Raw genomic sequence first — 14,717 nt, 5'->3', positions numbered from 1 at the left:
CATCCTGCCAGTCTTCCCAGATGCCTGCCCTGCCTGGTGCAGTGAGGGTGGGACGGGTGAAGCACTGCTGGTTAAGCTCCCCAGTGAATGGGACCCCCCTCAACCCTGCAGCCACAGCACTATTTCAGGCTGTTGTCTGAAGAGTCACATGTCCCCAGGATGTGGCGGTGGGAATAGTTAGGACCCTGAATTGATTTATCACTTCTCCACTGAGGTAAATGTAGACCTGTTGGCATAACCGCTTTGGGTCAGGTGTAACAAACTGATCAACTTTTGATGCATCTACATGTCCCAGGCTCCAGCCTAGGAATTTCCAATAAAGTGAGTAAGGCACGGATTCTGCCAGCAGGTTGCTCTGACGCCAGCCCCCAGATGAGAAAGTGCTAGAAGATGGAGTTCAGTGTCAACACACAAAAACAATGACTTGGGACCCCTTTTCCATAAAAGTAGTTTCTGGTGCTCCCATGAATGCTTAACTTTACACAGTGCACATGGGTAGGTCATGAGGAGCAAAATGCACTCCCCAGGTAACTGAGGTGCCACTCCCACAAAACTATTTTTCTTTGTTCATCTGGAGGCTGACAGTTCTTTACCTAAAATGCCCATTCCAGCTGGTTTTCCCTAATTGTTAAGCAGAATGTTTCTCCTGGAGACATCTTGAGTCTGGCTTTCGAGGCCGTTCTTCCCACCCAGGTAGAAGATGCTTTGTCAGGCGTGGGTCCTGCTTACCGAAGTTTTGTCAGATATTTACTGTAAGCATGTAAGTGGAGAGGGAGTTGGACTGAAGGCGCGGCCAGCCTCATGCATGTTGTGCCGGCAAAGAATTCCCACCCCTGGAACTAAGTGCTGGTGAGTCCTAGTAAATGTGAGTCCAGGAATCTTTCTCCAACTTAGGGGAAACAATGTGCTAAATCTCCAACCTGGAAAGTCTTCATGTAAGATGTTGGCCCAGCCCTGCGTTTTGAGAAGCTGGTGTATGGTTTCGTGGGGGTACCCAGCAGACTAGTGCGTCCATATTTTGGGGTGGTTTAAGAGTTTTCCATGACAACTAGGAATGTTATGTTTTGTGTTTATTTTGCCGTGATAGGGCCCCATGCTGTGTTCTTATTACATTCACCCAGGTGAAGAATAGTAGAAGAGTGATTTTCAGGTCTCACCCCTACAGTTCCTGGTTATATACCACTGAAGGAATGGGGTGTGGACACTTATTTGTTTGTTAGAATGTTTCCCCAGGTGGTTCCTCGTGCAGTCTGGGTGGAGGGCCCCTCCTCTGTGGTCTTGCTTCTACTCCAGGTGTGGCCTGAGGACCCCTGGCATCGATGCATTAGTTTGCTGTGGCTGCACTTCAACAAGACCGTCGCGTGACGTCACCTGCACACTAAAATTTGAGAAGCATGGTTGTATGGGGTCCTACCCAGGGATCGTCCAGTCACTGAGTCCATGTCAAATACAGACGAAAGGGGTATTTTCCCTTGAACCTGTTTTAGGTGGCGGTGGGTGATCGGATGACTGGTCTTTTTCCCGAACACCATGAATCGTGCTCGTCTAAAGGACGGTAATCTCCAGAATTCTCAATGAAGCTACGAGCCCTCAGCATCAGGATGCCAGATCTTCTGCTTTCCTTCCCCGTGAGGCTGGCCCCTGTGAATACAATAGTTCATTTTTTAAAAAGCTACGTAAGAACGCTGAATGTTTTGAGCCTAAGTGGTTGCCCAGCTAATACGAGTTTTACGACCCCAGACAGATTTTCTGGACTAGGAAGTCAGGAATCAAGGCGGGAAACTTTCTCAGTTTCAGCAATTTTATCACATTCTGCTGGACTGTAAGTCAGAGGGAAGGAAAAATAGTTTATTGACCACAGACCGCGATATTATGCTTCACCCATATGTGAGCCGTAAGGGACAGAGTTTAGCCCTTTGGCAAAAGTTAATTTCCTAGAAGGCAAGCAGAAAAGAGCTAGTTAATTAAAATGAAATTAAAAATGGCTTATGGGAATCCCAGCAATGACTGAAACCTCTGACTAATGACAAAGTTTGATCAACTAAGGAAGGGACTGTCAAATGCCCTAACTGTCCACAGGAGGGCAGCAGTGCTATGAGAATAAAGGCTGACCACTTTGTTCTAGAGGATCCTTTTCTGGATGAGCCTAGAAATGATGAAAGCAATATAGTTTAGGAAAAAGAACAGTCTGTGTACACTGTTTTTTGCATTGTTTCTGGGAGTCAATGGACTCTTCAGGTTAAACCCTGATCTTGAGTACAAATACAGAAATTTTTAGTGTGCGAAAGTTCTTGGCTACAATATTGGCAGGAATTAACTAAGTTTTAGAATACCAGAGTTGCCTATTTTTCTTTTTTTTAATTTTTCTAATTTTTATTTTTTAACACCTTTATTGTGGTATGGTTCCTGTGCAGTAAACTACACGTATTTCAGATGTACAATTTGATCAATTTTGATAGGTGTCTACGCCCACCACAATCAAGATAGCTGACATTTCCATCACTTCCCAAGAGGTGTAATTTTCAAATTCCCAATTTATCCTTTCCCATACCCTTTAGCCTCTTGGAATCATAAGTTTGTTCTCTATGTCTGTTTCTGTCTTGTAGATAAGTTAATTTGTGAATTTTAAGATTCCACATATAAGTGATATATGGCATTTTTCTTTCTCTTTTTGGCTTACTTCACTTAGAATGATGGCCTTAAGATCGATCCATGTTGCTGCAATGGCATTATTTTATTTTTTATGGCTGAGTAGTATTCCATTGTGTGTGTGTGTACACACCACATCTTTATCCAGTCATCTGTCAATAGGCATTTGGTTTGTTTCCATATCTTGGCTATTGTAAATAGTGCTACTGTGAACACTGGGGTGCATGTGTCTTTTTGAATTACACTTTTCTCCAGATAAATGCCCAGGAGTAGGATTACTGGATCATATGGTAAGTCTATTTTTACTTTTTTAAGGCACCACCATACTGTCTTCCATTGTGGTTGCACCAATTTACATTCCCACCACAAGGGTAGGAGGGTTCCTGAGAGTAACCTATTTTTCTTAAACCTAGAATATTCTTTATTAATTTTAAATTCCTGCCTACTCCAGCTGTCTTCAGAATTCTTGAGAGGATTCTTATTGTTAGTTACCATAAAAGCTCTAACTATTTTATGCCATTAAAAAAATATATACCATGGTCTCTGCATCCTTTAATTATAGTCAAAGTGATGTTCATCTAGTGTTGATATTAGAAAGACTGCTTCCGGGCTTTTTTTTTTTTTTTTTTTTTTTTTTTTTAAAACACAGATAGCCTCCTTCGGTTAGCCAGACAACGAGATCTTAATTCAAGTTTTAGGAGTTTTCTGACTTCTTTAATAATCTGAATTACAAAATCACAATTTTATTCTATAAGTATAAGCATTCACTTTATGTCTTCATAAGTTCATATGCAGAAGTGGACTGTGGGGCTTGAGAACCAGTAATGCAGATGTTTGCAACCTTAGCTGCATATTAGAATCACCTGGGAAGCTTTAAAGAAACCCGATGCCCAGGTCACACCAGGTCATCGACAAGACACGTCTGGGGGGTGGGACCCAGGCATCAATAAAACTCCCTAGGGGTCCCAGTGTGCAGCAATGGTTCAGAAACACCATGAGGCCTGATCTCAGAGGTTTAGTAACCTTATTTGATACAAATCTGCAAAAAGCAATAATTTTTTTGCATAAATTAAAACAAACTCCGTTATTAGTTACACACACAAAAAAACGTTTATACATTCGTGGTTGGGACTTGGGTTTTCAATGACTCAGCCACACCCATGCATTACAGTGATGTGGAAGGTACGTCTTCTACCACACACACGTATATAGACACACATGATTCACACAAGGCCAGGGGATAACGAAGGCGTGAGCGCTGGGCAGACATCAGGAAGTGCTGCACAGAATGGACAACGTGAGCTGGGCCTTGGAAGATGCCCAGGATCAGACAGCACCAGAGGCACTTCTGGACAACAGTGAGCTAGGAGTTCAGCAGAGAGCACAGGGCAGACGGTCTGGCTTCAATGAGGGCAGGTTCTTCTGAAGTGTAGCAGAAAGAAGGCTTGGGAAGAAAAGGGGACAATAGTACAAAGCCGTCAAGTATCATGAAAGAAACGTGGACTTCATGCTGTAGGTAACGTGGTGGACGGAACACCTTTGAGCAGGGGAGGCACAGGACGGGCTGGGAGGGGAGATGCCTGGACACAGTTAAGGCTCAGACGTGGAGGACAGGAGTGATGATTGTGGGAGGAGAGTCCTTCCAGAAGAGGGACCTCAATTAGGAGCATGCTCTGATTCAAGATAAAACACATGGAAATAAACTCATCATCACGAATAAAAACCTCTCCAAACCTGCATTTTATTTTTCAGAATTCAAGTCTCAAAAAATGAACAATAAAGACAGGGGGGCTTCCCATTCAACTATGAATATATTCTTGCAGTTTTAAGAAAATTGTAAATTAAAATACATTTTTTCCCTCTTATTTAAATAAATATTTCTAGAGAAAAATGGTTTCCTCATTATGTGACAAATTATTTAAGACGTAATTTATATTTGCATACATATTTCAATTTCACATATAAATATGTTCAATTGGAAAGACTAATTTTGAAGTGGCAATTACTATAAAAAGCAGTTTATTTTGTAAGCAGAATGATCTTTGGTTGAAAACACTTGAGGGCTTTAGCAAGTACTAGTCACACCTTTCTTCTGAGCAGGTGCTACATTTTTGAGAACTATGTGAAAATGGGTACAGTAAAGCTTCAACTCTAATTAAGAATTCCTGTTAAGTTTTGCTCAAACTTGTCTTCCTAAGATGCCTCACCAGAGATTACAAAGGGAAGGGACACTTCCAGGACCTTATAAACAGGTCCTTAGGGAGTAAAACTGTTTACTCTGGTTCACTCTTGATCCACTCATATCCTTCTCAAGGCAACATTTCTTTGGCCCAATTTGTGCTACTAATTGGAAAATTGTACATCAAAACCTGTACAAATGTTGTTTGGGGCAGAGGGCAGCCCCTCCTCTTTGACCGCTGGCTCCTTTGAAAGCGGCCCTGCCTGGTGTGAGGACTGAGAAGGGGCTGGGAGCTGCCCCACCTGAGATAAAGAGCTACCTGAGCTGTTCCTCTTTCCTTCCCTTTGTATGACTGACAGCAAATCCACGAAGTTTGCTTTTCTGAAATACGTGGCTGAATCTTTACTCTGCCCTTTACAGATGAGAGGTGCCCATGGAGACAAAGATCCTGATGCAACTTGAGGTTACCTGATGAATTTACTCCCCACAAAACTGCCTACCGTCAGATGATGGGTTTGACATCTCCTTACTCAAGGAGAGAGAAAACCACCTAGAGCCAGAATTCAGCGTGGATTCTAATTCTCTTAAAGAGGGGACTTCTTTTTAAGAAGACTACAAGGCCACAGTGTTCACGTCTCACTGAGCTGGCCTTCCTGTTATGTGTGTGAGAGCCTCACTTTTCACAGAAGCAGGCAACTGAGGCTGAATTCTTCTTGATTTCTTAGACTGGCTTATTGTTATCAAAAGAGATGAAGAACAAGGCCGGACATAAACTTTATAGCTTCTCTAAATCATCAAGGAGTGACAAATAACTTTTAAGAATACTATTTTACCCTATTAAGTTTGAGAGTATTTTCCAGTAATTCTCTTAAAGAAGTCAAACTAGTTCAAATTCCCAGCATTCACTGTTCTTGTTTTTAATGTCCAAGGCCCAAAATAGTGTACACAGATTTGTCAAGGCTTTTTATGATAAATACATAAAGCACATTTTGTGGTTGTTAAAGAATGAGTCTTCAGAGTTGGCTTTAATCTTTGAAAAGAAAAAAAAATTCAAAAATGACTTTCTTTACAAATGAAATGCAATTTCATTTTGAATCGTCATGCTGACACTGGAGATTTTATAGAGAAAATACTTTCCCACATTTAACACTACCAGGAATACTGTGTTGACTTGCCCTCTAAATAGAAGGGTTAAGGGAAAAAAGCAAGGTGTTCAAACTCAAATTCTTACACGTTTCAAAGAAGCATAAAGGAGGGTGCCTATTCTCAAGCCACGGTAAAATGTTAGCATTATCGCTTAACAGTTGCATTGCTGACAGTGTATGAAATCAGCTGATGATTTTTATAGATGTTTTCTTTTAGTATTGAGATATAATTTACGTCTAACATTGTGTAAATTTAAGGTGAACGGCATGATTTGATAATGTGTATGTTACAAAATGATTAACACACGAAATTTAGTTAACATCCATCACTTCCATGTGGTTTGAACTTTATAAAGATTTACTTTCTTAGCAACTTGGCAACATACAATATAGTGTCACCGCCTTAACTCCAGTCCCTGTCCTGTCCTTTACATCCCAGTCCTTGTCTGGCTGATAACTGCTGGTTCCTTTTCTGAGCACTTTCACTCAATTCCTGTCCCCACACACCCTGCCTCTGACAACCACGAATCTGATTTCTTTTCTACTGGCTTGGTTTTTTTTTTGGACTCCACATATAAAGTGAGATCATACAAGTATATCGTCCCTCTCTGTATGATTTATTCACTTAGCATAATTTCCTCAAGGTCCATCTGTGTTGTTGCAAATGGCAGGATTTCCTTCATTTTCATGGCTAAACTGTAGTCCACTATACATCAATTTTTCATCCACTCATCCATCAGTGGGCACTTGGGCTGTTTCCATGTCTCAGTTCTGTAAATAAGGCCGCAGTACACGGGGAGGGGCAGGGATCTCTTCCACTTGGTGATTCTGTTTCCTGAAATATACACCCAGGGTGGCATTACTGGCTCACATGTTGGTTCTGTTTTTGATTTTTTGAGGCCTCCGTTCCATTTTTCATCGTAGCTATACAAATTTACTGTAGGCTTAACATTTTAATAAAATAAAAACAAGGTGATGCATGGTTTTGGGGAAACCATTTAGGGCGTCTGCTCTCCTGAGGTAGTTGATTTATCCCGGTAAGCGCTGTATGAAGTACTAATCTCTGTTTTCCTACGAAGCAAGGTAAGGAGACAGCATCAGAGATGAACATACTTAAGTACAGAAATTACACTCCAGAAGCCCGTTTAGAACATGGACAATTATAAAAAACTATTACTAGTAAGAGTCGTTGAACTAGGAAATAAATTATTCTTTTCAACTAATTTCAAATGTTCAACCAGTTGCCCTCTAGACCCCTTTCTCTGTCCCTATATTATATATATATATTTTTTTCTCTCCAAGACAAGAAATGGAATAGTTACATATACTTAGTAAATATTTCTTTGTTTTAATTTAGGGCCAGTGGGGAGAGACTAGAGAGAAACACACATTCTCTTAACATTGCAATTTAAAAAGTGGCTCTGAGATGAAACCTTTAAAAAGCAATGATTCCAGCTGTGTTCAAGTTCAGTTTTGCCTTATTTACTCCTCACTGTCAAGGAAATGATGTGTTCTGGTAAGAGAATCTCCTAAGTGACTAAAACTCACAACACACTTTTTTTGTAAAAACAGACATCTTTCCAAAAGCTATCAATCAAGTCCAGCCTTGTCCAAAGAAATATAATGCAAGTCATACAGGAAATTGTGAATTTTCTAGAAGTCACATTAAAAAAAGGAAAAGAAGCAAGATTAGTTTTAATATAGCTCGCTTAACCCAGTATTCACGTACTATACATTCCTTTGCACTAAGTCTCTGAATCTGGTGTGTCCTTCGCACTCAAGCTCATCTTATGTAGGATAAGCCTCGTTTGCCGTCACAGCAGCCACCGAGGGCTACGGAGTCTGGAGCTGGAAAACGCAGTCCCAGTTCCTCCTCAGGAAACAGGGTAGACAGACCACACCAAACGTGGACCAGTCGGTTACTCAGAGCGTGCCCGCCCCAGCAAGCACTTTGGGATGCCGACCCCACGTCAGAGCTAACGGTGTTAATTTTGGAGATTCTACTAGTTCTCCTGGTGGGCGAGGCTTCACTGAACCACCACCGTCACAGCACTGTGTTTGTAACAGAGCCATCTTCCTAAGGACTACTGTGGTGGGCGACTCCTCCTGAATCCTCCAAAACCACTATATTTGTCTATTTTTTGAAAGCACTTCATTTTTTTCTAGTGGTACTGGACTCTTAAAAAAAAATAGAATTATAAATAGAAATTTAACATATGAGAAAAATAAATAAGCACTAATATAATTTTAAAGAAACATTCATTAGATATAACAAAAAAGCTATTCGAAGATGATTAAAATGTGAGTGTGAATGACTAATTCCAGTTATGTTATTACCTTCAGCATTCATTAAGTTATCTTCAGATGTTTACAGACACTTTGAAGTTCAGGTCTGTCTGAAAACTACCTTCCTAGTTGGCTTTAGCCTCAAAGGAACCCTAGGAGAACCACGCAGACACACAGGGCTAACCATTCTAGACTGCCGTTCTAGTTGGCATGTTTTGTCTTCCCCTTTGCTCCTGTGATCAAAGACACCACTTTGCTTTTAACAAGAAATTGCCCCTCCCCTTCCTGTTGGCCTTTGTAGAATCTGCTCCCAAACTCATGACTGTAACCTAGGGTAGAGCCTCAGATTATAAATCGTGGGAACGTATCTCCTCTCTTCCCAGCTACGCAGACACACGTTCTGGCACAAAAGAAGAGCTTCCAGTTCATCTCACATTCAAAGACAGAAGGTGGAGGGGGTTAAGTGACTTAAGGCAATGCATTTCATGATTGTTCAAAATCTGAGCATATTTTTGGTTGGTTTCTCTTCCATATGCTAGAAATATTCTGGTCAAGGGAAACACGTAAGTACCTTTACAGAGTTATTTACAAGGTGAAATTGAATAGCTTCACAAAACTAAAATGTGTTTTGGTTTCTGTCAAAGAACATTTTTCCTCCCTGCATTTAAAATGAACACATTCTATGATTTTTTCCCATTGGGCTAAAAATTCCAAGTTTTGGACTCGCAGCTGCTAGAAGGCAGAGGAAGGCAGACAGTCTGATGAAAGGATGAGGGGACACTGCTCTACTGGGGTCAAAGCCAAAGCTTGTCAGTGCACATTATTTTATATTAAACAGGGAAGGTCTGAGAAAACATCAATAATCTGGCAAAGGGAGCAGGAATCCTAGTGTCCTCTGAGGTGTTTACTGCTCACACATCTGAGCTCAGGTCATCCATATCTAAATAGTTATCGAATGTTTTTTCAGAAGAAAGGACATCTCTGAAAAGAAATGCAACAGAAAGCAAGATACCTTTTTTTTGATAAAAGCAAACCTTTCTTTCATCTCCTCTTCTCTGGGAGAAATACGATTGACTTCTCTGTGGCTCTCATCAGTTAGATACGCACTGAACAGAGGAAGGGAAAGGGCCGAATAAAATAGTGACGTCAAACCAAAAGGAAGCAAGATTGGCTAATAAGTGGGGTAAAATCAATGACAGCGGAAAATGGAAGTAAAGCTGACAATTAGGTTCATAAATTATGACTCTCCTGATTCTCCCTAGGAACTTGAAACAGAATTTAGTGCAAGAAGTGACTTTAACTTTGAAGGCTTATAGACCATGAAGCAGATCGAGTCTAAATGTCTGTGCAATCTGTCTGTCTCTGAAACCACTTAGCCTGAAATGAATAATGGAAAACTCAACATGATGAGATTGTATGAGGAGAAGTGGTCCTGGTCTCTGGCACCACAGAATCTAAGGCGACACACAGAGCTGGTATTAACTCCGGGTAATACTGTCTCAGAAATCAGTTTTATGATGCTGTGTATTTTCAGATGGATCTTCTGCACTGAAGACAGTTTCTTCCTGTGGCACAACTGTTTTTGCCCTAGGGAAGATTTCTGTAAAACTTCCATGACCCCTTGTTCTTCTGGAATGGTTCTAAGTTTTATAAATGTGCTCTCTCAACTAATTACAAAATCTTTGTTATTCATTAGTTTCTGTTTCAAAATTTTTGAAGTGCCTGATGAATACTCAAGAATTTGAGAACCAGGGATGTTTAAGTTAATTTGTAAGTTTTTGCCCCATGTCATTATACACCCCATCACCTCAACTGCATTTACCATTTATAATCTATCAAAAAGCTTTAATAAGATTCATTTAAGCAGACCACTTAAAAAATTATAAAGTTACTGAATCAGTCATTATTAATGTAAACATTAAAATAGTTTAAAAATTACAACAAATAATAAATATCCTTAATGGAAAAAAGAAAAAGAATCTAGTTACAGTTACTAAAATATATAAATTATGCAGTAACTCTAATGAACTTAGCGAACTCTCACTTAACCAGTGATGATTTACCGTGAGTAGAGAAAATCATGCATTTATGAAAACAGTATTCACAACAAATAATTGAAAACATTAAAGTAAACAAAAGGCATTTGTTTTTTGGAACCACACAGTTAGGACATGCAAAACAGGACTCAAGCAGTAGCAAAAGAGAGGGCAAGGGCTAGACTCCAAGTCTGCAAGGTGTGGCAGAAGAATTGCTAAGAAAGGAGACTGGAGGGAAAAGGAAGGAGGGTGTAATGATCCCATCAGACCAGCTGGGGTCCTAGTCTATTCTTAGTTGAGAACTAACACACAGAAAACTGTAGCAGAATACTTTAACCTTGTGTCCATTTTTCATCATAATTTAAATGATGTTTAACGATCTTAAAGATGGCTACTTACACAATTTTTGTGCTTTGCTATAAAGCCTGTAGCAGGGAAATTTTGTCCCCAAATTATCCTAAATACAAGTGTACATCAAATCCAGTCTGTATCAAGTTTTAACAGTTTGGGATCATCTGTGCACGGTATCCTGCTTCCAAAGTTATCCTTAGAGAAGTAACTGTATACATTTTTCAGTCTTATAAAAGAATTTCTAACGCAACAAAAGCAATTTGGGCGGGGGTGGTGTGGAGAGAATATAGACACTGAACAGTACTAAGAATATAATAAAAATATTTACTTTTGGAAAAGAAAAGCAAACTAAAGCTACGAATTACCCAACATCCTTTTAAAAAAGCATACACATAGAAGAGGAGTCTTTAAAAAATCCAGTTACTTTAAGCAGGTGAGGCATTTCCCAGTAAGCTTGCTGGTGCCTCTCACATTCACATGGGCACATCGGTAACAGTCTACACCCTGGTATTCATAGTGCAGTCAGGCCAGCAGCAGCATCAAGATGCTCGTGAGGCATGAGGTCTCAGACCTCTACTGCTACTGAAATTGTAGCCTGGGGGTACGATGCTCAGATAACTGTTCACCTTTGAAACCGGTATTATCATTAACGAGTAGCTAGATGAGAGTTTGGTTAATACTTGTTAGGGAACCTTCAAGTATTTTAGTGCAGGAATGGTTTATACAAAGAAGGAGAGTGAGGAGCAGAAAGCTATTTTGTTTTGCTTTCTTTTGAGGTTATTTCTAAATAAGCCTTTTTGACTTCTCAAATATTTCACTGACGGTGCTTCCTACTCAGACTGTTTTGTATCTGTAACTTTAAAAATATACTGCTGATAGAGAAATCAGATATGCGTATCATGTGTTCTGTAGGTATAAGATTTAAGATTCAAATTCAAATGTGGGTATTTTTAAAAGATAATTGAGAAATATAAAACAAGTTTGTGCCCTATATGAGTGAAGAATGTACTTTTATTACATGTTCCAAACCCGGTGATTAATATAAAACGAATATATATCATGAAACTATGAATACCAATAGTTTTTAATTATTAGTTTGATTCCAAAGCTATTTCCAATGCAATAGGGCAAAAAAAAAAACAAAAAACCACTAAAAATCAGAAATATCAAAGTGCCTAATCTTGGTCTATGCTCCAAGTTTTATTCTAAGTATTTCATTAGATTTTAATTATTTCATTAAAATTGAAGTTTGATTTTTAAAAACTCTATTCTCCTTAGAAGATACATATTTGTATCTGTTTTGAATTCTAAGTCCCCCCCCCTTTACTTCATTTCTATAAATTAAAAGACAGATAAAATTAGTGAGGTGCCTTGTAAATCTTACCCCTCTCAGCAACTTTTAAGTTTAACCCCATCAGTTTTACTGCAACCTAGTAAATTAAAAGAACATAAGAGGGAAATCAAACAGTGTTGCTTTTAATTCTCCAGTTTAACTTGTATAAATAACAGCTCTAAAGGAAAGGAAATCAAATCAGGTATCTGGTAGCTTCTTACAACTACCCAAGTTAAACAGACAAACGGAAGCTTTCACCATAAAAATTCCAGTGAATCCAGCTGTCAATGTCTCCACAGCAAACCAATTTAAATTTAATCTTGGCCATTAGTTCAATCTAGGAACTAGGGTACATCTAGGGCAGGGAAGGCCCCATAATGACCTATGATTTGCTGCAGAATTTAAGCCTCAAATCCCACGGAAATTTTTCTTACATCATAACAGCTCAAGTGACCTGCACGGATTACTCTTGTTGCAATGATTTTAAAAGCAGCTGAAAATATTTTTAGCAAAGAAATGTTAATTCGGACAGCACACTCATGCAGGCACATTTTTAAAAGACAACACACAATACAGAGTACAAACAAAAACTGCACAAAAGTATGTCAACAGTAAGAAAGATCAGTAAGTTAAAAAGCATGCTTGATTTTACCTTTTGTTTTTGGAAAGACATTTGTATACGCAGGCACCAACTATTCCTCCCAAGACGACAGCTACAAGAGATTAGGAAACAAATGATACATGTAACTGTGAAAAATCATTGCCAAGATTCAAAATCTAACAGCAGAGATAAATTTGGGTCAGATTTCCATGGTCAGAAAATGTTATTTTATTTAAGAACATATACACTTATATTCCATCTGGACTCTTCAGCATCTAAATCCAATTCCCTGGATTAAACAGTCCACAATTAAGTCCCAGAAGAGCCCTTGATTAATTCAGAAAATAACTCAGAGCATATTTGGGAGACAAACTCATATGAGTAATTATCTTGAAACAACACACTTTATTTAGAGTTTGTTAGTACGTGGACATGTAGAATATAAAGCAGTAGACAAACGGCAATACAAGGGAGTATATTATATAAAAGTAAGTAATAATTTACTTTATTTCCAGCTATAGAGCTACAGGAACTCAGTAATCAATTAAAAATATTGCTCTTCTTTAAAGTAATGTCTTGATTTAATTGGTATCAAAGTTTGAGGTACTTACATACAGCAACAAAGATGCCAATAATGGGTCCTACACCTGAGGAAAAATGAAGATGGTTTGGGAGACAATTGAGCTCACAGGGTTCTCCAGACAGCAGCTGCATTGTAATTTGATCAGATCATCCCTAACTATAAAGAAAAAGGTATCAATCTAGTTTTGGCAGGACTGCTAGTGCTTCCACGTTATTTTGATCACAGAACCCTTCTAAACAGAGTCCAAGGTTAGGATCCACCTTAGCAAACGCTTAGCAGAAACCTCACTTTTCACTGTTTTGTGCTATAAATACCACAGCAGATTATTAGTAAAGGTTACTAAGGCAATCAGAATTGCCTAGATTAGAGCAAAATCTTTTAAAAAATGTACTGTCCCATTATAGGTGGTTTAGGGAGGTGGGGTGTAGCTCAGTGGTAGAGTGCCTGCCTAGCATGCACGAGGTCCTGGGTTCAATTCCCCATACCTCCATCTAAAAAAACCAAATAAATCTAATCACCTCCCCCTTAAAAACAAAACAAAAAAAAGGACTCCATTATAGTTTAGTTCAACATTCAGTCTATTATTACTAATGGTTTTGTTAGAAATTTAACATGTCTTTTTCCCTAAGTGGGTCCGTTCAATAAGTCATAAATGGGCTTCTATTAATCTATCACAGAGATGCTTTTTCAGAGTCTTGACAAACAATACTTTATCATATCATCACAGCTCCTATTCCCTCTTCCCTCCAATTAAGGCATCGTCCTAATTCCCAAGAGGACTCTCTAAGAATGTAAATGAAACACCAGGACACATGGATAGCAATTACACACAGAAATGTAAACATGCATTTCTGACTACCCAGAGAGCTATAAATAATACTACCAAGTCTTAATTCTTCTTAGCCATGTTCATCAGTAGTACCTCTGCTTCTGACTGTCATTATTTTTATCATCTGTAACTCAGAGTATAAAATGTCACGTTCAGCTCTGCCTTTTTCATTTCATAAATATCATCAAGTGAAAGCATCCTAAGATGGCACTAGGTTTACTTGGCACAGTGGCAGTTTGACCACAGTGTTCAGAGGGAAAACGTAACAAGCCTAAAGTGCATTTTATAAAGTAAGATTACCTTTACTAAACTAATCTAATGTAAAGAAAAGTTATAGATATTTTCTTCATTTCCTTATCAATAAATCTTTAACTTTCATTACAACTATACTTCATCAAGCTCTTTGACACAGACTGGGTGAACTGTGAGCCTGCATAAAGTGTGCTTCCCCAACTGGTAGAACTTTAAGGCCTGTGTATACAAGGTACCAACAGAAAGAAAATGTATCTAAAAATAGCCAGTATGAAGTAACAGTATCACATGGAAAGCAAGTTATGTTTTATATATTTTAAACTACATATAACCATATTATTTAAGAAAGTAAACTTATCGTGTTAGGAATCCTAAGTTGAGGAACCTCTTAAAAACTGTATTATCTATATGTGTCCACACATACTACCACTTACATTTGTCATGGTACCTGTGACTTTACAATTATTTAGAAT

At 38.8% G+C, this 14,717-nt stretch overlaps 1 protein-coding gene across 1 annotated transcript in view; it reads right to left on the bottom strand.

Annotated features, from left to right (window-relative positions):
• Positions 1-4,370: 4,370 nt before the first annotated feature.
• LOC102508849 (membrane cofactor protein) overlaps positions 4,371-14,717 on the bottom strand; it is a 40,317-nt gene continuing 29,970 nt past the window's right edge. Inside the window, 4 exon segments of the mRNA XM_014555879.2 lie at positions 4,371-7,044; positions 9,272-9,365; positions 12,632-12,692; positions 13,192-13,227. Coding sequence (XP_014411365.2) covers positions 7,030-7,044; positions 9,272-9,365; positions 12,632-12,692; positions 13,192-13,227 — 206 coding nt within the window. The 3' untranslated portion in view covers positions 4,371-7,029.

Source organism: Camelus ferus, chromosome 23 (assembly GCF_009834535.1).
Source record: "Camelus ferus isolate YT-003-E chromosome 23, BCGSAC_Cfer_1.0, whole genome shotgun sequence".
NCBI classification, from domain to species: Eukaryota; Metazoa; Chordata; class Mammalia; order Artiodactyla; family Camelidae; genus Camelus; species Camelus ferus.
Note: the sequence above shows the minus strand (reverse complement) of the source record. Positions and strands in the feature narration are given on the sequence as shown.